Source organism: Cryptotermes secundus, unplaced genomic scaffold (assembly GCF_002891405.2).
Source record: "Cryptotermes secundus unplaced genomic scaffold, Csec_1.0 scaffold1350, whole genome shotgun sequence".
NCBI classification, from domain to species: Eukaryota; Metazoa; Arthropoda; class Insecta; order Blattodea; family Kalotermitidae; genus Cryptotermes; species Cryptotermes secundus.
The window spans coordinates 649,023-672,215 of NW_019739242.1; the positions used below are offsets into that span (position 1 = coordinate 649,023).

The 23,193-nt window shown below is 41.9% G+C and overlaps 1 protein-coding gene across 2 annotated transcripts in view; it reads left to right on the top strand.

Moving 5' to 3' along the window:
* Positions 1-2,278: 2,278 nt before the first annotated feature.
* LOC111871882 (tripartite motif-containing protein 3) overlaps positions 2,279-23,193 on the top strand; it is a 102,245-nt gene continuing 81,330 nt past the window's right edge. Inside the window, exon 1 of one of the 2 annotated variants that reach the window (XM_023865264.2) lies at positions 2,279-2,806. In XM_023865264.2, the coding sequence (XP_023721032.1) occupies positions 2,787-2,806 (20 nt within the window). In that variant the 5' untranslated portion in view covers positions 2,279-2,786. Of the gene's footprint in view, positions 2,807-18,744; positions 19,146-23,193 lie in introns of those variants that run through there. The other variant, XM_023865263.2, reaches the window with a different exon arrangement.

Genomic DNA, 23,193 nt, shown 5'->3' on the forward strand with positions numbered 1-23,193 from the left:
ATCGTACTCAGCCATACCCCATCGGCATTCCATTCTAACCATTTCTCTGTACACGAGCCAATCAGGTTCTTATCTCATTCTAAGCTGAAAGAATCCTCCGAGTTGATACAGCTTCGTCAAAAAATATGTACAAATACTTTAATTGTTTTATTTAATTGCGCTTGAGGATGTACTAGAATTGCCATGCTTCAAACATGTAATTGTACTGCAAATATTATTCATAATTATAGTATTATGTACCCAGTCCGAATAGGAGACGGAGTAGAGTAGTCGGTATAGCACCTGGCTATGGGCTGGCCGACTGAGGGGTCGCAGTTCGAGTCCTGGTAGGGTCAAGAATTTTTTTTTCTCCAAATCGTCCATACCGACTCTCAGTTCCACCTAACCTCTTTTCCAATGGGTACAGGGGGGTAAAGCGGCCGGGGCATGAAGCTGACCACTCCTAGATAGTACCAAGCTAAAGAACACATGGATCTGTACATCCATACGCCTTCATGGCGTAATGCTTATTTCGTTGAGCAAAGTGACAACCTTTTACCCACTATCTGCAAATTCCGCCGTCCGGCGCCGAGTCTGGGTGCTGCAGTGCAAACATGAAAGAATGTGGCATCAACTGAAGCACTTAGTTACAGCAGTGCTGTGTCTTCAGAAGGAGACCGGACATTTCCCCAGTATTACATCCAGTTCAAGTCCACTCCGTTTCTTTGGTTAGGCCTATCCATTGCAAGAAACCCATCAAGAATCAGTTCATACGCGAGTTCGAAAGAAACTTAAAAGTAAATTCATAGGATGAGATTTTAAAATTTATAGTTATTCGGCTGTTCAAAATTTTCCGCTTTTTAAGAAACGTGAACCGTAAAAACGAATGTCCACCGTTTGACTGTATCCTGAGTAAGCAGTCAAAGTAAAATTCACTTTGCGACTATCAGTCAGTCTGTCACGGTGTGGAGCCACGTCTGGGGCTCTTGACCAGATATTGAGCAAGTTGATTCCAGTCTACAATTTAATAGTTGTTTCTCCAAGAACCGCTTGAATATGACGCCCCTATACACATAAGAGCAGCCGGAATAGCGTAGTCGGTATAGCGACTGGCTACGGACTGGATGACTGAGGTGTCGGAGTTCGAGTCCCAGTAAGGTAAAAAAGAATCTCTTCTCCACGTTATTCAGACCGGCTCTGAGGTTCACAAAACCTCCAACGGGTACAGGTCACTGGGCGGTAAAGCAGCCGGGGCGTGAAACTGACCGTTCACTTCCAGGTAGTGTCGAGTTCAATAAAATGTGGATCTACGTTTACATCCACTCCCCATACGCCTTCATGGCGTAGTGCTTAATTAGTTAAGCACAGGGACAACTTGACCTGTTTTGCACATACAAGTCTCCCCAGCTCTTCCTCTTAAGGCTGACGGATCAAAATTTTGTATTTCTTATTCTTTGTGTCATCCTTCTTTACTTGTTCAGTTAAACCACATTACGCCGGTCACGGTAGCCCAGCGGTCTAAGGCATGTACTGTCTTCGCTTGCTCGGAAGCCGGGATCGTGGGTTCGGATCTGTTTCCTGTGAGGTACGAACTGAATTCTTATATATTATTCTTATACACTGCCGGTCACTGTAGCCGAGCGGTCTAAGGCATGTACAGTCTTCACTCGCTTGGAAACCGGGATCGTGGGTTCGAATCCACTCAGGACATGGATGTTTAGTTTGTGTGTGTGCGTTTTTCTGTGTTTGTGTACAGGTAGAGGCCTTGCGACGAGCTGATCACCCACCCAAGGAGTCCTACCGAATGTGTAAGATCAAGAAAAACCGAAGTGAACGGAGAAGTTCATGGAGGTAAGCCTAGGCCCACGGGGGTTGTAGTGCCAAGGAAAAAGGAAACCACATTACGCGAAGAGTTTGAAATCTAAAACTCATCATTATGCATCTTTATCTTGTTCCTTGTTACTTGAAGTTTTTGCGTTCTGAAATCTTGCCGTTTATTCATATCATTGCGTTTATTTTTGTTCGTATGTAATGACATTTTCTGGTTTGTCACGCGATGTTTCCAGTAACCGTGAACTACATATGGACCCATATGTTTTACACTCAGTCACATTAGAAACAGATGATCAGATTCGCTTGTTTGGGGGGGGGTTAGGATCTATACATGCAACCCGTTCTCTCAAGGCGCTTTGTTCTAGCAGTGACCCAGTATCAGGAGAAGACCGTTGGCTGATGCCATTCTATCGATTTTCCAATATGTGCTATGTATATTCGACTTGCTTGGATTTTCTGCTGTGGCTGCGCGCACACTGTGTTTCGGACCGATCTCTTTATTTGGACGGACACTGTCATATCGTCACTGTATTAACATCGTCATAAACACAGTTACATGCTCCATGCTCGTTCACAAGAAATACCGAAAATTATTTCTTCTATGTGCAGTTTCGAAGCGAAGCAGATTAGTTGCAGTGTTGTTCTGTCAGTTGTGAACATTGTTACGATATCTCGTGAAGCTGAGGGGTGTAAGTGCTTCAGCTGTTTGCAAGGAATTCTTGAGTCAAATGATGATGGATATATGTTACTACATGACAATACGAGAAAAAAGCTCAGGTTTATTTCGTGTTTAAGTGATATTTCCTGGTTTGGTGGTATTTGTTTATTCACACTGTAACATTAAAAGTGACACTCGTAATATTTTGTGAAAGAATTATGAACGGAGTAAAGTGTTACTGATTTTTTTATTATTTTTTTAGAACTGAACTGTATAACCCTTCTGACAAAGGGCTTTCAGACTGTCACATACCTAAATGAGCTGCTGTTCTTATCTGTAAGTACTGTGCCATATGTTTTCTATGTGCTCTCTTTGAAATGGATGTTTTAATTATTTGAAAACAAACAGAATACTAGTGGAATATATTGTCTTCGTATGTCTTTACAATACGGTAGCTAGTCCCACGCTTCTTTGGTGGTATATATTATGACGTAGTTAACAAAATTTAGTTGCAGTTTTCTTATGGTTACTGTACTGGCATATTTTCTTACGTTTCGATATCAAATGTTTCCAAAAAATCCGTATTCAGTGACTGGTTGATCTGGGTTTGATTAAATGCCGTAAGTTTTCATGTTTGCATGTATATATACGGAGGCTTTCTCATTAATGGCCGTTGTTGTAGGTTTGCAGAAATCTTATCCACTTTTGTATCTGTTACATCCACTTGAGTGTGCATTTCCTTAATTTCCTCCGCGAAAATAGTGTGATTATTAACCTTCTGACGTCATATATTTGTCATTTAAGGCATGTAATGTTATGTTAGCCGTAGATAAATACACGTGATGAGGTTTGTGGAAACAGAAGCTCATAGCGTACAATAAACAAACGTATGGCTGTTGGTGGTGTAGAAACAAGCCGTAAACTAATTGAGTTTAGATTCTGGTCTCCTGAGTTATGACGCTTTATAATCTCTAGGTGGTCACCATTTCTACATTGAAGATTGAGGCAGCAAGTTCCTCCGAAATATTGGCAACCATCTACGACATTTCATGAAGTTATAACCCACAAAACCACAATAAATAATTTTACCGCCATTAAAATTAAAGCAAACCTATCGTATATTTTCGTTTAACTCACTTTGGTTACCAGTATTTGTGGGTCCAGTAATCATAAATAAAAACTAAAATGTTGCAAATAGTTTTATGGTAGCTGACGTCATGTGGGTACGTGCTAAAAGGGATAGAGTGGGTGATCACAGTACTGTAAATTTCTTTCTTGTCATTAGCAAATATATATATATATAACTTATTTTGACTATTTCTTCACTTTTGCTCTTATTCATACTTATTCGGTGCGGCAAACTAATAATCTGTCACGGAACGCGGCCATAAATACGGACATTTATATTTGTTATTGTTGTATTTTGTAACTTTTTTTTTAATATTTGGTAATATTTTAAACTAATAGCGACATTGTAGTGATTAACTGCAATGCGACGTAAATAGATCTGTAGCCTGTAGTTAGCTAATGAAATTGTTTTATTTGGAAGGAAACCCTCGCCCGCCCAATTCCCCAGCCTGAAGCCACTCATTTGCCTTCCTTAATTTTTTCTATTGCTAGTGGGGTGGGACTAAGTCCCTTGTACTGCGGCCACTTCTGGCCTATTGTACCAGCCCCAGATGATAGGTGAGGGTGATTGTGGAGCAATTGGTGGAATGAAGATTGGCAGGGGAAACCGAAGTACTCGGAGAAAACATGCCCCAGCGCCACTTTGTCCACCATAAATCCCATTTGACCAGACCCGGGATCGAACCCGGGCCGCCGCGGTGGGAAGTCAGCGACTAACCGCTTGAGTTATGGCGCGGCCTCGCCTTCCTTAATACTGACTCAGTCGTAGCAGCTGGTTTCGTCTTAACCTTGTCACGGTTTTGAACCAAGCTTTTGACGTACATTTTTGTAATAAAACTTTTTGGAGTAGACTCTACATTGTTATAAGTTTACTACTTCAGGGACAAGAAGTTAGCAATCCTGATTCAGATCTTGGCCTAGATGTTTGCTATTTTTGCATAAGTTACCTGTGATCCCCAATCCCTCCGCACATGCTAGGACATGTCAAAATAGATTTCTACGCTTTCTCCCACTTCTAATTTTCAGTTCACCTTTTAAAAACAAGCGTTAGACGAAGAGTCGTTAATTAAACCAAGAAACTATTTGCAACTTAAGAGAACCCTCGTAGTTACATTGTAGCCGAACCTCTCGCCTTCCGTTCAGCTCTCATTTCGGTGTTGTTTTGGTTAATTTGAAAAGTAATTAATGAGAATGAATGGGCGCCGATTAGAGATGTACTCCCATAAACGAAATTAAGTGTAAGTAAACGAATCTGATTGGACGGATTAGGGAGCTGGGTAACACGAGAGGCTGAAGGCTGTTGCGACCCAGGTTATCAGCATCACTCATATAGGATTAGTTTATTCGCCAGTAGGAGACACTATCTATCTATCTATCTATCTATCTATCTATCTATCTATCTATCTATCTATCTATCTATCTATGACTCTACAGTCCTTTTTGTTGGACCTTGGACGCTTTTTGAGTTGCTTAATACGATACACTGCCGGTAGGACTCCTTGGCCGAGGGATCAGCCCGTCGCAAGGCCACTACCTACACACAGAGCAACACAAACACAGAATAAACTCACACTGACGCCCATGCCTTCAGTGGGATTCTAACCCACAATCTCAGCGTTCGAGCAAGCGAATATAGTTGATGTCTTAGACCGCGAGGCCACTGTGACCGGCACTAGGAGACACTATGAAACACTTATGATGAAAGAATGAGTAAAGAAAACACAGCACAATTCACTGTCCATTTACATGCTTTTGACACCCTCATAGTCTCGAATCTTGCAACTAAATTAATTTCTGTTTAGAAAATGTTCACTTGAATGCTACATCAAATTGGGCACATTGAGTTCCTAAATGATTTATGATCATTAAGTTCAATTTGGATCTTTAATACAGCAATTCAGTAGCGGAAAGCAGCACACGTCTGCTCCGAAACAAAAGGTGGCGCCAAGTGATCTACAGCTTCGACAACCATCATCAGAAAACAACGCAACAAACAGAAACGCACTAATTTTCTGAAAATACGCAATTCTGTCGACTGATAGGCTAAATTCAAACTGGATAATTGCGTTATAACTGCCCCACTAAGAATTTGGTTTGCTGGCATTTGTGAAGCCTTTTCGACACGTGCAACACATTCAGCATGGGCGCGTCGCCTTGGGATTTCAAGTTCGTAAACTTATAGCTATACAGTACTGTCACGGAGGCGACAAACTGGCGCCTTGACGTGTCGAAATTTCCACTAAAACATCGCATTGCCAGCGCAAGACGAAGCAACACGACGCTGTAAAAGCCACTATCATAGCTTTTTTTTATTGCTGGTGGGGTGGGACTAAGTCCCTTGTACTGTACTTATACTTTCACTTCTGCTCCATAAGTTTTCTGTTAGGTACAATGTAAACAAATCAGAACCTGAAGCGCCTAGCGTACCTAACATTAATCAAGGGCCTTATAAGGTGCACTCAGATACGTATCTGTTCTTCTACTTCGCCTTTCAGCAGTTCGCCACTGCAGGACTTCGATCGTAATTCGCTGTTCCTATTCCACGCCATGAAGGCGTATGGGGGAGTGAATGTACAGATCAACATTTTCTAGCTGGAGGTGAATGGTGAGAGTCACGCTCTGGCCGCTTTATCCCCGGGAAAGACCCCCCGGTACCCATTGGATAGGAGGTTGGGTGGAACCGAGAGCCGGTCTGGACGATTTGGAAAAGAGAAAATTCTTGACCCTAGCGGGACTCCAACTCCGACACCTCAGTTGTCCAGGCCGTAGCCAGTCGCTTTACCGACTGCGCTACCCGGCTCATGTATGATCCCCGCAACCGGAAACTTTGTTTACATAGCCACACATAGATAAACAGCGTGCTTTTTTTCTCATGGTTTGCTACAACAGGTCTAGCGCCTTGTTCGAATCTGAACGAAGTTCTATGTTCATCTCATGAAATGCAGCCTTCACACTAAGCTGAAAATTCAGTGTACCTTACTTTAATTTATGCATTTATATTTCTCGCTTCGAGACCTTTTAAAGGAACGTTGATAAAGCTGAATTTGAGTGATGAAGCACAATCTATACGTGGTCACAGATGAATGCTGCCTTGTGAGATTACCTGGAAGACTTGTGAAATTGTTATCATCAGATTTCCACAGATAAAAGTCTTTCGCCATATCTAATATAACTCATAAAATATTCCTTGTATATAACACTGTACTTACCTTTAATTGAGGGGCACGCGGTAACGTAGTTGGTTGAGGCACTGTGTTACAAGCCGGAAGGTCGCGGGTTCAGGTCCCGATGAGGTCATTGGATTTTTGCAATTGACCTAATCCTTCCAGCTACACTATGGCCCTGGGGTCGACTCAGCCTCTAACAGAAATGAGTACCAGGTATATCCTTTGGGGGTAAAGGGCGGCCGGCGCGTAGGGCTGACAACCTTGACACCATCTATGAGCCGAGTGTCTAGAAAATGTGGGAACCTCAACATTTCACAACCCTATGGGCCTCCAGGGCCTGTTACAGGGATACATTTACTTTACTTACTTACTTTTAATTATGGGCCGCGCCATAGCTCAAGCGGTTAGTCGCTGGCTTCCCACCGCGGCGGCCCGGGTTCGATCTCGGGTCTGGTCAAGTGGGATTTGTGATGGACAAAGTGACGCAGGGGCAGGTTTTCTCCGAGTACTTCGGTTTCCCCTGCCAATATTCATTCCATGAATTGCTCCACAATCATCCTCACCTATCATCTGGGGCTGGTACAGTAGGCCAGAAGTGGCCGCAGTAGAAGGGACTTAGTCCCACCCCACTAGCAATTAAAAAAAGCTTTAATTATTCCTCCCCCCCCCCAAAGTTTCTGAATTATGTTTGTGTAGCCCGGGAAGAATAATCAGAAACATTACTACAGCTGATTTCTATTCACGGCAGAGACTGTGTTCGCATCTCAGCCGATAAATCAGCTGCGTGTTGCCGCTTTCATGGTCCTTCTTGGTCTTTCAAGGCAAATGCCTGAATCGTACCTGAAAACAAGCCACGGCAGCTCCTTTATCCTTCACAGTTCGTAGTTCATAGACTTGCCTCTCATCTCTTCCCACGCTATGTAATATCTGCGATTGATAAGGCGGCAGTATATAACCTACGAACCAACCGGCCAAGGCGTACCTTCATGCCTTCAACTATCGATTTTTGCAACTTTAGCTTCGCAAGCAGCTGGCAAGCGATGCATGTTTGAGCTTATGCCAGGGATCTCCAAATTATATGTTCACCGTCACCTTAGTCACCTCGGAAGTGTTTCTGGGTACTCGCAAGAGTTCTAAATTATTCATAAAATTGTTTTAAATATTCGTTGAGGATGGGAAAGCACGTGATTTCCGTTGTATACAGTGAATTTCTGTCCATTGTTGAGGTGTTCTAATTTTTTGCATTGTGTTCAGGTCTCACATTAATTAAGCTATTCGTGTGTAAACAATGGAAACGAATATTTCCAACGAAGTTGTGTAGTTAGTTATATTATTGTGAGATAGTGTGCCAAAAATATATTTTGAAGAATGGCCTGATATGGGAACACATATGCAAATTTATCATAATGTAATTATTTCAGTTGATATATTTATTTCGGCAGATTTACGTGAACTGTAGTCGTGTCCTGGTTACATAATACTCAAAATGTTTGTCGTCTCCGGGTTTATGCCGTATCAGTTGTTCCCAAACTATGCTACAGGAGAGCGCTAGTGTTCCATGAGTTACACCGAGGTGTTACGTCACTGAAATCAAGTAAAGGAAGCATTATCCTAAATTATTCATACATGAATCTACTCAAGTTAATGAATATAATTTTCCCTGTTTTACTTTTTTGTCACGATCTGTTATGTAAATTGTATTCTTACGCATTTTTGCCTGTTAGGTGTTATTTAATAATGATTCATGCTATTGCTACTACTGCTGCTGCTGCTGCTGCTGCACCAATTGTACAATTGTACCAGTTGAGTGGTTGTTGTCTAAATGACACAAGTTGCCTTCTCTATCTTTGTGTATGTATGCGTTTGTCTTGCTTGTCTCTTTGCTCATGCTTACTTTATAATTGACTTTGAGCTGCTGAGGAATCACGTAAATGAAAAAACAATTCTAATGTTGCTCCTGTTGTTTGGTGAGATGCGAGACCATGACGTGACATGTTTTCTGCTAATGATATTGTCACGTGCTTCAATGACTAACGACGGGGTTCGGGCTGGTAAATGGGTTTATTGACCACTTACAGGCCGTAACTACAAATAATTATAACTTTGTTACTGATTTTCACACTACAAAGCACCCCACCCTAATCTCTTCAGTCTATCTTCACTGGTCTTCACGGATTTATAACATAGGAACTATAAAATTGTCACTAAATCACGCACTCCCAATATCACTGCGATACAGCACACATAAAGTCAACAGTTCACACGTTAAATCTTCACAGGTCGGCTTCTAAGTCTTCTACTACGAACTTCCCGCGGATATCTCCTACCGAGAAGTAACTGACTTGTAGCGCCGATTGCTTTCAAGATAACACGTCTGCACGGACCCCACGGAAAGCACCGTTTTCTTTAGTTAAGAATGCGTGTTTACAGCTTCGTTGCATGGCAGTAGACGTCATATTGTTCCGTGAGTTTGCTTGGCGCGGACCTCATAGATGACACAGTTTCTCCTATATTGTTGTCACTTTCATAAAAGGGGGTGTTTACCGGCCGTCACATAGAAACGGCAGTTCTTCTATTGTTGCCTGTATTCGTTGCCGTGAGAATGTTTACGGACATTCCTCTATTGTTGCGTAACCTAGCAACGGACTGTTTACCAAGAATCTGTCTTCGCTGGAACTTGTTTACCAACTCGCTGCCTGGCAATGAGTTGACATGTCACAATATTGTTCCTATTTCTAACGAAAGCATAAATAAACAAAGTTTTCAAGATGTTTCATAGAGAGCAACATGAGGTCCTGATGCTCAGTGGAATGACAAGTATGAGAACCTCTGTGCTATACGAAGCGGCCTTCTCCTCCCTTTGCCCGTCTGTTTCAGTATTATAAGTTACTCATCTACAGCGGCCTCCGTAGCCTAAGGGTAACGTTCCCACCTCATGACTCAGGGTACGCGGGTTCGAACCCGGCGGAGGTCGTGGAATTTTTAAGGGCGGAAAAATTCAGGGAACAAGTCCTCCGGGAGGGACTTTAAGCCGTGGGTCCCGTGTCGTAGATTTACGGGACGTAAAAGATCCTCATGTCTCTAGGAGACCTCTGAGCAAAATTAGGTTTCCCGCCCAAGTAGTTTCCAATGCCTCTGGTAGATGGGGGAAATATCAGGTACAGAGGACCGACCTCGTTGGCTGAACGGGGCTGATAGCACGCCCCAGTACCGGTAGGGTATGGCGACAGTAGAAATTAAAGGGGGACGCACAATGGACCAATAACTGGTCTAAGTGCATGGGGAAACCCACCCCCTCTAATAATAATAATAATACTCATCTACAGGTTGATGGAAACCGCTTCTACGTAACGCATGCTTTACTGGTCTGGTGCTTTATTATTGTATTGCAGTCTTGGGTGGGGGGGGGGGCGTCGGCCGAGGAGTTAGAGTTTGAGTCTCGGTAGGCGTTTTCTATGCCGTCCGTGTCGTATCAAAAGGAAATAGGCGATTAGTTCTTCCCAGAACTCGTTTTTTCCTCTCTAATAGCACTGAAGCAAAGCATGTAGGAACCGTGTTGTCGGTTTCATTGCATGTATAACGCTAAGAACGATCGCTTGGAAATGCCGATATTAGATGACTTGAAGTAAAACTCCTGGTTTGTTTTATTTGCGTAGTTGGTGCCTGACGTCACCTAGGGGTCATGCACTCAAAGCCTCGGTTACGTGATTGTTTAAACACAAGCGACTTGTACGTTTAAATTAACAAGAGTTTGGTTTTAAAGCAGTTATTAGGCAAATAATTGTTTCGTGCGTCTTGAATATTTGTTTGCCAGTAGGGATCTAGCGTGAATATGATAATTTTGTGTACCGACTTATGTGTTAGTGAGTGCGGAACTTCATTAGATGATAAACCGTGCGATGAAAGCATTGGTACCTGTAACCTTTGCGGATTACGCGCATATTAACAACCGAATTGATTATCGCACACTTGTTGCTCAGAGATTTATTACATGCTAACATTTTTCAAGGGAAATGAACATCTTAAAGGTCACTTGTTCATCAGAGACAAAGGCACAATGCAGCATTGTTTTAAATAAAATTAACCGTTTCAGTGGTTCTGTATGTACCACCTGCAATATATTCACAGAATATATTTGTTCCATATGGTTCTAAAAGAAAAGCAGTTGGTTCCTTTGATGTACGAATTGAATTTTGTGTATGATTTAGAAGAAATTAGGAGCCGGGATAGCGTAGTCGGTATAACGACTGGCTACAGGCTGGATGACCGAGGGGTCGGAGTTCGAGTCCCGGTAGGATCAAGAATTTTCATTTCTCCATGTCGTCCATACTGACTCAGGGGTCCACCCAACCTCCTATACAATGGATATCGGGGCTCTTTCCCCGAGGGTAAGGTGACCGAGGCGTGAAACTGACCGCTTACCTCTAACTAGTGCTGAGGTCAAGAAAATATGGATTTATACATCCACTCCCCTATACGTATTCATGGCGTAGTGCTTAATTAATTAAACACAGGGACAACTTTACCTTGTTTACCTTTAGAAGATATTCATTTTTAAAAAACGAATAAGAATAGGGCGTACGGGCTGGTAGTTTTATTACATACGATCCGCCAGACTTTGCTCCCGTCCGCAGACAAGTTGTGGGCTACAAACAGAACCTTTTATACACATCAGGTATGCAGGTCCCTTGACTGGCTACTACACTGAGATTTTTCTGAATTTATCAAGAGTTTTCTCTTTAAGGATTTCGAACAAATTTTCGGATATATTGGGCACGCAGCTTTCTATGTTATTGGAATAGAAATAGAAATCTCTGTGTAGCGACTGGCTACGGGCTGAACGACCGAGGGGTTGAAGTTAAAGTCCCGGCAGGGTCAAGAATGTTCTCTTCTCCACATCGGCCCGGCCGACTTTCGGGTCCACCCAACCTCCTATCCAATGTGTACCGGGGGGCTTTTTCCCAGGGAGTAAAGTGGCCGGGACGTGAAGCTGACCACTCACCTCCAGCTAGTCCTGAGGTCAAGAGAATACAGATCTATACATTCATTCCCCCATACGCCTTCATGACATAGTGCTTAGTTAGTTAAGTTCAGGGACAACTTCCCGTCTACCTTTACCTTTTAGGTAAATGTAGACCTCTATCGGTTTATAAACCATATCTTCATTGCCCTGTGCCTTGAGATGTGGAGGAATGGCTCTTCTAGGTCCAAGTCTTTACCATGATATTTAAGAAAGCTGATGGAGTCTCGTGAGCGCCTCTGTGGTCTAGTGGTCAGAGTTCCTGTCTACAGATCCAGAGGCCCCGGGTTCGATTCCCCGCACTACAAGATTTTCTGAGAAGAGTGGGTATGGAACGGGGCTCACTCAGCCCTGTGAGAATAACTGAGGAGCTACTTGAATTGAAAAGTAGCTGCTGCCGTCTAAAAACCCGAAATTAGGGGCCATGGCGATCCGTTGCGCTGACCACGCGACATCCTGTAGCTACTAAAGATGGAACTAACTTCGCCGACAAGCAGCGGTCGCTCGGTCGGTATAATTCGCTTGTGGACTAAGGCCACGGAGTTTACTTTTAGTTTTTGTTGCTATTTCTGTATCCATATCCTAACAACGATAAAAGATAGTTAACGTTTCTTTTATCTAAAAAATTTCAGAATATAACTTACGTTTTCCCCTTATCCTGTTGACAGAAGATGGATTACGTTTTTACCCGTGTCCTAACAATGGCAGAATATAATATGCAAGTTTTCCTTATCCTGATATTGACAAAATGCTGAATTTTCTTTTTCCCCGTATAATAGCAATCGCAAAATACTAACTTCGTGGAGCTGAAACCTTTTTGTGAAGCCGCCAGTTGTGCAGCTGCTCAAGAACTTCCCAGCAATTTATGGAACCCGAGGGTTCATTACCGTGTTCACAACAGTCCTCCACTGGTCCCTATCCTGAGTCAGATCGATTCAGTCCGCATCACCCCATCCTATCTCTCTAAGATCAATTTTAATATTATTCACACACGTACGTCTTGGTCTTACTAGTGGTCTCTTTCCTTCTGGCTTCCCCACACCAATATCTTATATGCATTCCTCATCTCCACCAATCGTGCTACATGCCCTTCCCACCCCATCCTCTTTGGCTTGATCATTCTAATCATACTTGGCGAAGAGCACAAGTTATGAAGCTCCTCATTATGCAGTTATTAATGACAAAATACAGAATTTACATGTTCTCTGTGTCTTAGCAATGGCGCGTTGGGATTTTCCTGTACGTAAAGGAACCGGCTCTCCTATAATAGGCATGTGTGTGTGTGTTCCACTTGTCCTCTTGTTAGTAAAAACTGACAAATTTCTCACCCTAGGTATTTTTATACGGGTTCCCCGTTTCCGCTTTCGGCCCCTAGATTTATAAGAAATGTATGCAGGCCTATGATGTGTGTGTGTGTGTGTGTGTGTGTGCCGTTTCATTTTTTGAACCAGCTCAACTTTATGTTATTAGATGCCAGGCCTCGCCATAGCTCAAGCGGTTAGTCGCTGGCTTCCCACTACCGCGGCCCGGGTTCGATCCCGGGTCTGGTCAAGTGGGATTTGTGGTGGACAAAGTGGTGCTTGTGCGGGTTTTTTCCGAGTACTTCGGTTTCCCCTGCCAATCTTCATTCCACCAAATTCTCCATCATCATAATCACCCAGTGCAGGCTACAATAGGAAAATGAGTGGCCGCCGTGCCGAGTGGACCCAGTTGGACTCTACCCCCCCACTAAGGGAATTAAAAAAAATATTAGAGGCCAACCCAAGGCCATCTAAATGATCTAAACGTATCTGATAGTTTTAGCTTGTCGGTATCTAGCGAATTTCATCGTTGTTAAGTTAGCTATTCTGGTTTTTGTAGCACTCGGCACCGCTCGGCACGGTTTGTCTACGTCTGTGTTTGGGTCAGCTGTTAGTTGGCAAGCAAGCGGTGAGCTTAGTTAACAGACGCAGCTTTTGCCTTGGAGATACGTAGAACTAAAGGACTCATCCTATTCACTTTTATTTCATTATTTCGTGAAGGTGTGCAAGTAACAGTTTGTTGTATAGATATATGTTTTGTTAAGCGTATTAGGAATGTGGATAACTGTTATTTTAACACGTGTTTAGTGTAAAGTAATGTCTGAATGTAAAAATAGTCGGACTGTTGGAGCATCATGTATCGCTTAGTTCTGAAGACCTCAAGACAGCGTGGATGCTCCAAGTTTGTGATCAGTCGTTAACACTAAACAGTTCTCATTCGCTACTGACAGTGTATTTCTTTTGATTCGTTTCACTGTGGTGGAATGGAAGGACTTCGTCTGGCAATCCAGTAAGTAAATACATGCCAACAAACGGCCTTGTGTAAGCATATTTGTTGCAGTTATTCAGATTTATTGATTTTCTGCTGAAACGTCTAAATAATAATCTATTGTTACAAAGCTGGTTAAAGCTTGCACCTGAACTTACAAGTTCCATTTGCTCTTTATTATCATGTGCAATTTAGGGTTAAAAATAATGGCCATATTTGTGTTGGTCTTGTATTAATGTTCTCGGTACATAACTTAAAAATTAAAATTTGAAGATTACAAGCAAGCTTCTAAAATGACTAGTCCAATAAACAGAGAAGAAAGGAAACATGCAAATACTTCGGAAAGCTGTTAGTAAAGATCCTCAAATTTAAGGAAATTCCAGGGAAGATCCCCGGAGTTACGAAATGAAATTAACGAATGGCGTGTAATTAAGATGGCGAAAAGTTGTTTTTCTCCCTCGTTGAAGGTGGGTAGGACGCTACTCTGTTAACGTTTTAACGTGACTGTTGTTATTAATTCCGTTCTTGGGTTGCTTCATGGGGTGGATGTGGATGTTGTGCACGCTTTGGAGGTACATTCAGCCTCCATCTTCAGGGTCGAAATGTGTAAAGTGTGCGAGTTTCTATGTGTATATAGGATCTTGTTTCGAAAGCAACCGGGGGTGAGAGGGTTGATGCCGCTCTTGGCCAATAGAAGCAGTGGTACAACTGCCCTTGTTAAGGGCCGACCCTGAAGATGTATCTCCGAAGCGTCAGCAGTAGCAACCACATTCATCTGGCGAAACAACCCAAGGATGGAGTTAACATCAACAGTAAATCACCGCGAAAGCCTAATGTCAGTATTTCCAGCATTCCGTATTTCATGGGATATTATTATTATAAAATTAATTGAGTTATTTGTTATTATTAACTTCTCTACTTGTATTTACGTGTATTGTCCTTTCTCTCCACAAAATGGCATAACCATTTGAAATGTACTTATTTTATTTTTCTCGCCTGTTAACACTAACTTTAATTTTTCTTGGAATTATTATTAATTTATTGCCATTATATATACTGTCATATTTTTTATTTTGTTTGTTAGATTTAATTTTATGTATTTCTGTGTACTCGTGCAAACTTCGTAAAGATGCCCATGTTTTTGGTTCATTTGTGGCTGCCCAGGGCCCATGTGGAGGCTCACGTGTCTGGTTCAATGACTAAGATTATTCATTGTGTTCTCAGCCACCTTAATTCTATTTGCAACGCTGAATTACTATATAATAACCCTAAAAGCTAAAACAATAGAAAGAAAAGAGTTAAAAAAACACTAAGCTAAAAATGATAAGAAATCTGTTCTCAGTGTTTGATCCATTGACGTCGACCAAAAACACATAAATAGATTCTAAATCCACATAGCTGTTAAGTTTGCACGTAAATAAACATGAATTCAATTATTATTATTATTATTATTATTATTATTATTATTAGTAGTAGTAGTAGTAGTAGTAGTAGTATCTCATCAGTAGCGTCGCTACCATCGTCGCGGTTGCGAAGTACGCACATTTTTCATGAAATAGTGCTGCTGAGAGTGAAAGTGAAATACTTTAAAAACATCAAGATGTAAGCACTCACTGTTATTTCAGTACTTTCTATGTATATTTGAATCCCGAAAATATAAATTTTCCATATATTTAGCCTGTGACGTCAAACGTGTAGGCGAACGGTAGAAAGAATACGGCATAAGTTTCCCTTCCGCACACCGTACATGTTGGCTGGCAACAACCATCTTTCAAAACTTACCGTCTGAATGCACGGTTTTATGTGTAGCATAAGGGCTTAAAGAAATTCGATGATGCAGTGTAATCTTTGTGCACTGTAGGGGGGCACGCAGTAGCGTAGTTGGTTGGGGCACTATGCTACAAGCCGGAAGGTCTCCGGTTCAAATCCCGATGAGGTAATTGGATTTTTTCAGTTAACCTAATCCTTCTTCCAGCTGCACTATGGCCATGGGCTCGACTCAGTCTCTAACAGAAATGAGTACCAGGAATATTCTTGGGGGTAAATTGCGGCCGGCGCGTAAGGCTGACAACCATGCCGCCATCTATGAGCCGTTTGTCTAGAGAATATGGGGGCCTCGACCTCTCACAACTCTATGGGCCTCCATGGCCTGTTGCAGAGATAGCTTTACTTTCCGTGTGTATGTACACGTATAGTCCTTTCTCGCCACATAATGGCATAACCACTGGAAATGAACTTATCATAATTTTCTCACCTATTAAAGGTAACTTTAATTTTTCATGGGATTACTATTAATATATTGCAATTATATAGACTGCCTTATTTTTTATTTTGTTTATTAGATTTATTGCGCCCTTCTGCGTACTCATGCTAACTTTGTAATTGGCCTCTGAGCTGTTTGCACGTTCATAAGAATTAAATTAAATTATTATTCTTTCTAAATATTTATACTTTACATTTCTCGGTTCTCAATAACNATTTCGAACAAATTTTCGGATATATTGGGCACGCAGCTTTCTATGTTATTGGAATAGAAATAGAAATCTCTGTGTAGCGACTGGCTACGGGCTGAACGACCGAGGGGTTGAAGTTAAAGTCCCGGCAGGGTCAAGAATGTTCTCTTCTCCACATCGGCCCGGCCGACTTTCGGGTCCACCCAACCTCCTATCCAATGTGTACCGGGGGGCTTTTTCCCAGGGAGTAAAGTGGCCGGGACGTGAAGCTGACCACTCACCTCCAGCTAGTGCTGAGGTCAAGAGAATACAGATCTATACATTCATTCCCCCATACGCCTTCATGACATAGTGCTTAGTTAGTTAAGTTCAGGGACAACTTCCCGTCTACCTTTACCTTTTAGGTAAATGTAGACCTCTATCGGTTTATAAACCATATCTTCATTGCCCTGTGCCTTGAGATGTGGAGGAATGGCTCTTCTAGGTCCAAGTCTTTACCATGATATTTAAGAAAGCTGATGGAGTCTCGTGAGCGCCTCTGTGGTCTAGTGGTCAGAGTTCCTGTCTACAGATCCAGAGGCCCCGGGTTCGATTCCCCGCACTACAAGATTTTCTGAGAAGAGTGGGTATGGAACGGGGCTCACTCAGCCCTGTGAGAATAACTGAGGAGCTACTTGAATTGAAAAGTAGCTGCTGCCGTCTAAAAACCCGAAATTAGGGGCCATGGCGATCCGTTGCGCTGACCACGCGACATCCTGTAGCTACTAAAGATGGAACTAACTTCGCCGACAAGCAGCGGTCGCTCGGTCGGTATAATTCGCTTGTGGACTAAGGCCACGGAGTTTACTTTTAGTTTTTGTTGCTATTTCTGTATCCATATCCTAACAACGATAAAAGATAGTTAACGTTTCTTTTATCTAAAAAATTTCAGAATATAACTTACGTTTTCCCCTTATCCTGTTGACAGAAGATGGATTACGTTTTTACCCGTGTCCTAACAATGGCAGAATATAATATGCAAGTTTTCCTTATCCTGATATTGACAAAATGCTGAATTTTCTTTTTCCCCGTATAATAGCAATCGCAAAATACTAACTTCGTGGAGCTGAAACCTTTTTGTGAAGCCGCCAGTTGTGCAGCTGCTCAAGAACTTCCCAGCAATTTATGGAACCCGAGGGTTCATTACCGTGTTCACAACAGTCCTCCACTGGTCCCTATCCTGAGTCAGATCGATTCAGTCCGCATCACCCCATCCTATCTCTCTAAGATCAATTTTAATATTATTCACACACGTACGTCTTGGTCTTACTAGTGGTCTCTTTCCTTCTGGCTTCCCCACACCAATATCTTATATGCATTCCTCATCTCCACCAATCGTGCTACATGCCCTTCCCACCCCATCCTCTTTGGCTTGATCATTCTAATCATACTTGGCGAAGAGCACAAGTTATGAAGCTCCTCATTATGCAGTTATTAATGACAAAATACAGAATTTACATGTTCTCTGTGTCTTAGCAATGGCGCGTTGGGATTTTCCTGTACGTAAAGGAACCGGCTCTCCTATAATAGGCATGTGTGTGTGTGTGTGTGTGTTCCACTTGTCCTCTTGTTAGTAAAAACTGACAAATTTCTCACCCTAGGTATTTTTATACGGGTTCCCCGTTTCCGCTTTCGGCCCCTAGATTTATAAGAAATGTATGCAGGCCTATGATGTGTGTGTGTGTGTGTGTGTGTGTGCCGTTTCATTTTTTGAACCAGCTCAACTTTATGTTATTAGATGCCAGGCCTCGCCATAGCTCAAGCGGTTAGTCGCTGGCTTCCCACTACCGCGGCCCGGGTTCGATCCCGGGTCTGGTCAAGTGGGATTTGTGGTGGACAAAGTGGTGCTTGTGCGGGTTTTTTCCGAGTACTTCGGTTTCCCCTGCCAATCTTCATTCCACCAAATTCTCCATCATCATAATCACCCAGTGCAGGCTACAATAGGAAAATCAGTGGCCGCCGTGCCGAGTGGACCCAGTTGGACTCTACCCCCCCACTAAGGGAATTAAAAAAAAATATTAGAGGCCAACCCAAGGCCATCTAAATGATTTAAACGTATCTGATAGTTTTAGCTTGTCGGTATCTAGCGAATTTCATCGTTGTTAAGTTAGCTATTCTGGTTTTTGTAGCACTCGGCACCGCTCGGCACGGTTTGTCTACGTCTGTGTTTGGGTCAGCTGTTAGTTGGCAAGCAAGCGGTGAGCTTAGTTAACAGACGCAGCTTTTGCCTTGGAGATACGTAGAACTAAAGGACTCATCCTATTCACTTTTATTTCATTATTTCGTGAAGGTGTGCAAGTAACAGTTTGTTGTATAGATATATGTTTTGTTAAGCGTATTAGGAATGTGGATAACTGTTATTTTAACACGTGTTTAGTGTAAAGTAATGTCTGAATGTAAAAATAGTCGGACTGTTGGAGCATCATGTATCGCTTAGTTCTGAAGACCTCAAGACAGCGTGGATGCTCCAAGTTTGTGATCAGTCGTTAACACTAAACAGTTCTCATTCGCTACTGACAGTGTATTTCTTTTGATTCGTTTCACTGTGGTGGAATGGAAGGACTTCGTCTGGCAATCCAGTAAGTAAATACATGCCAACAAACGGCCTTGTGTAAGCATATTTGTTGCAGTTATTCAGATTTATTGATTTTCTGCTGAAACGTCTAAATAATAATCTATTGTTACAAAGCTGGTTAAAGCTTGCACCTGAACTTACAAGTTCCATTTGCTCTTTATTATCATGTGCAATTTAGGGTTAAAAATAATGGCCATATTTGTGTTGGTCTTGTATTAATGTTCTCGGTACATAACTTAAAAATTAAAATTTGAAGATTACAAGCAAGCTTCTAAAATGACTAGTCCAATAAACAGAGAAGAAAGGAAACATGCAAATACTTCGGAAAGCTGTTAGTAAAGATCCTCAAATTTAAGGAAATTCCAGGGAAGATCCCCGGAGTTACGAAATGAAATTAACGAATGGCGTGTAATTAAGATGGCGAAAAGTTGTTTTTCTCCCTCGTTGAAGGTGGGTAGGACGCTACTCTGTTAACGTTTTAACGTGACTGTTGTTATTAATTCCGTTCTTGGGTTGCTTCATGGGGTGGATGTGGATGTTGTGCACGCTTTGGAGGTACATTCAGCCTCCATCTTCAGGGTCGAAATGTGTAAAGTGTGCGAGTTTCTATGTGTATATAGGATCTTGTTTCGAAAGCAACCGGGGGTGAGAGGGTTGATGCCGCTCTTGGCCAATAGAAGCAGTGGTACAACTGCCCTTGTTAAGGGCCGACCCTGAAGATATATCTCCGAAGCGTCAGCAGTAGCAACCACATTCATCTGGCGAAACAACCCAAGGATGGAGTTAACATCAACAGTAAATCACCGCGAAAGCCTAATGTCAGTATTTCCAGCATTCCGTATTTCATGGGATATTATTATTATAAAATTAATTGAGTTATTTGTTATTATTAACTTCTCTACTTGTATTTACGTGTATTGTCCTTTCTCTCCACAAAATGGCATAACCATTTGAAATGTACTTATTTTATTTTTCTCGCCTGTTAACACTAACTTTAATTTTTCTTGGAATTATTGTTAATTTATTGCCATTATATATACTGTCATATTTTTTATTTTGTTTGTTAGATTTAATTTTATGTATTTCTGTGTACTCGTGCAAACTTCGTAAAGATGCCCATGTTTTTGGTTCATTTGTGGCTGCCCAGGGCCCATGTGGAGGCTCACGTGTCTGGTTCAATGACTAAGATTATTCATTGTGTTCTCAGCCACCTTAATTCTATTTGCAACGCTGAATTACTATATAAACCCTAAAAGCTAAAACAATAGAAAGAAAAGAGTTAAAAAAAAAAGTAAGCTAAAAATGATAAGAAATCTGTTCTCAGTGTTTGATCCATTGACGTCGACCAAAAACACATAAATAGANTACGCACATTTTTCATGAAATAGTGCTGCTGAGAGTGAAAGTGAAATACTTTAAAAACATCAAGATGTAAGCACTCACTGTTATTTCAGTACTTTCTATGTATATTTGAATCCCGAAAATATAAATTTTCCATATATTTAGCCTGTGACGTCAAACGTGTAGGCGAACGGTAGAAAGAATACGGCATAAGTTTCCCTTCCGCACACCGTACATGTTGGCTGGCAACAACCATCTTTCAAAACTTACCGTCTGAATGCACGGTTTTATGTGTAGCATAAGGGCTTAAAGAAATTCGATGATGCAGTGTAATCTTTGTGCACTGTAGGGGGGCACGCAGTAGCGTAGTTGGTTGGGGCACTATGCTACAAGCCGGAAGGTCTCCGGTTCAAATCCCGATGAGGTAATTGGATTTTTTCAGTTAACCTAATCCTTCTTCCAGCTGCACTATGGCCATGGGCTCGACTCAGTCTCTAACAGAAATGAGTACCAGGAATATTCTTGGGGGTAAATTGCGGCCGGCGCGTAAGGCTGACAACCATGCCGCCATCTATGAGCCGTTTGTCTAGAGAATATGGGGGCCTCGACCTCTCACAACTCTATGGGCCTCCATGGCCTGTTACAGAGATAGCTTTACTTTCCGTGTGTATGTACACGTATAGTCCTTTCTCGCCACATAATGGCATAACCACTGGAAATGAACTTATCATAATTTTCTCACCTATTAAAGGTAACTTTAATTTTTCATGGGATTACTATTAATATATTGCAATTATATAGACTGCCTTATTTTTTATTTTGTTTATTAGATTTATTGCGCCCTTCTGCATACTCATGCTAACTTTGTAATTGGCCTCTGAGCTGTTTGCACGTTCATAAGAATTAAATTAAATTATTATTCTTTCTAAATATTTATACTTTACATTTCTCGGTTCTCAATAACATTGTGTCAATGAAATTATTATTTTGTTTGTTTACTTCTCTGCATTAATGTGTTTTGCCTCCAGTGCTTGCCTGTAATTTGTCTTTGACTTTATGTTGTGTTTGTCCATAATTTAATTACCTGTATCCTCACTGTGCTGTGTCTGTAATTGACCTTGTAGCTGTTGACTCGGCATGTAAATAATAAAGAACTGAATTGAAATTCCATAATCTTGAGGATGCTGTGTAATAAAGCGGGGATTGAAAAGTTGATAATTGGGCAGGCTACTGAAGATGAATGTTCGATGCTTCTAATTTTGTTGTGATTACAGCTTGTTAGTGTCAAGCTAGTGTATATCAAACAGACCCGATTCGAGACTCGATCAATGCTTAAGCAATTTAAGAAGGATAATGCCAATTAAAGAGGTTAATTTTAGATCCGTTTATTTCCCATCCATTTGAACATCTCCTGAATACGAATCAGAAGCCTTACCGCTTAAGCCAATGCTGATTTTCGTACTATATTGATTCTTATTTGAAACTGCTTATGAAACATCGGACCGCCTCTGTGGTCTAGTGGTCAGAGCTCCTTGTTATAGATTCAGAGTTCCCGGGTTCGATTCCCGGCGCTACCACATTTTCTGAGAAGTAGTGGGTCTAGAACAGGGTCCACTCAGCCTCGTGAGGATAATTCAGGAGCAATTTCAAGGAAGTAACGGCTCCGGTCTAGAAAACCGAGATTAAATACAGTGGGGATCCGTTGCACTGACCACGTGACACCCTCTATACGCAAAAGTTGGCACTAACTTCGCCGACAAGCGGCGGTCGCTCGGTCGATATAGTTTGCTTGCGGACTATAGGCCACGGAGTTTTTCTTATAAAACTTCGACTGGTAAGATGAATGTGAATAGTGGAATGGAAAGAAATGACTGTGACAAATTTTAAAATACTATCCCAGAATTCGCCTGGAGGAAGTGATGAAGACCGCGAAAACACCTCATGCTTGATAGCAGATCTCCGGGAAAAGATTCGAAATCGCGACCTCCCGACTGTGAAGCAGAACCACTGCACTGCATTGTCTGAATTAATTCTACTCATATTTACTGTGACGTGATTACTTACTTACTTACTTACTTACTCATGGAGCTGAGCCCTTCTGGAGGATCTGCCAATTCTGCAGCTACTCAAGAATTTCCCAGCATTTTATGGAACCCGAAGGTTCATCACCGTGTTCACAAGAGCCCTCCACTGGTCCCTATCCTGAGCCAGATCTATCCAATCCATACCATCCCATCCTATCTCTCTAAGATCCATTCTAATATTGTCCACCCACCTACGCCTTGGTCTTCCCTGTGGTCTCTTTCCTTCTGGCTTTCCCACCAATATCCTATACGCATTTCTCGTCTTCCCCATTCGTGCTACATGACCTGGCCACCGCATCCTCCTTGACTTGATCATTCTAATTATACTTGGAGAAGAGTACAAGTTATGAAGCTCCTCATTATGCATTTTTCTCCAACCTCCTGTAACTACATCTCTCTTCGGTCCAAATATTCTCCTCAACACCCTATTCTCAAACACCCTCAGTCCATGTTCCTCCCTTAATGTCAGAGACCAAGTTTCACACCAATAAAGAACCACAGGCAAAATTATACTTTTGTATATTCTAATTTTTATGTTTTTGGGCAACAGACGAGAAGACAAAAGGTGCTAGACTGAATGGTAGCAAGCATTACCCGAGTTCAACCGCTTCTTAATTTCCTCCTGAA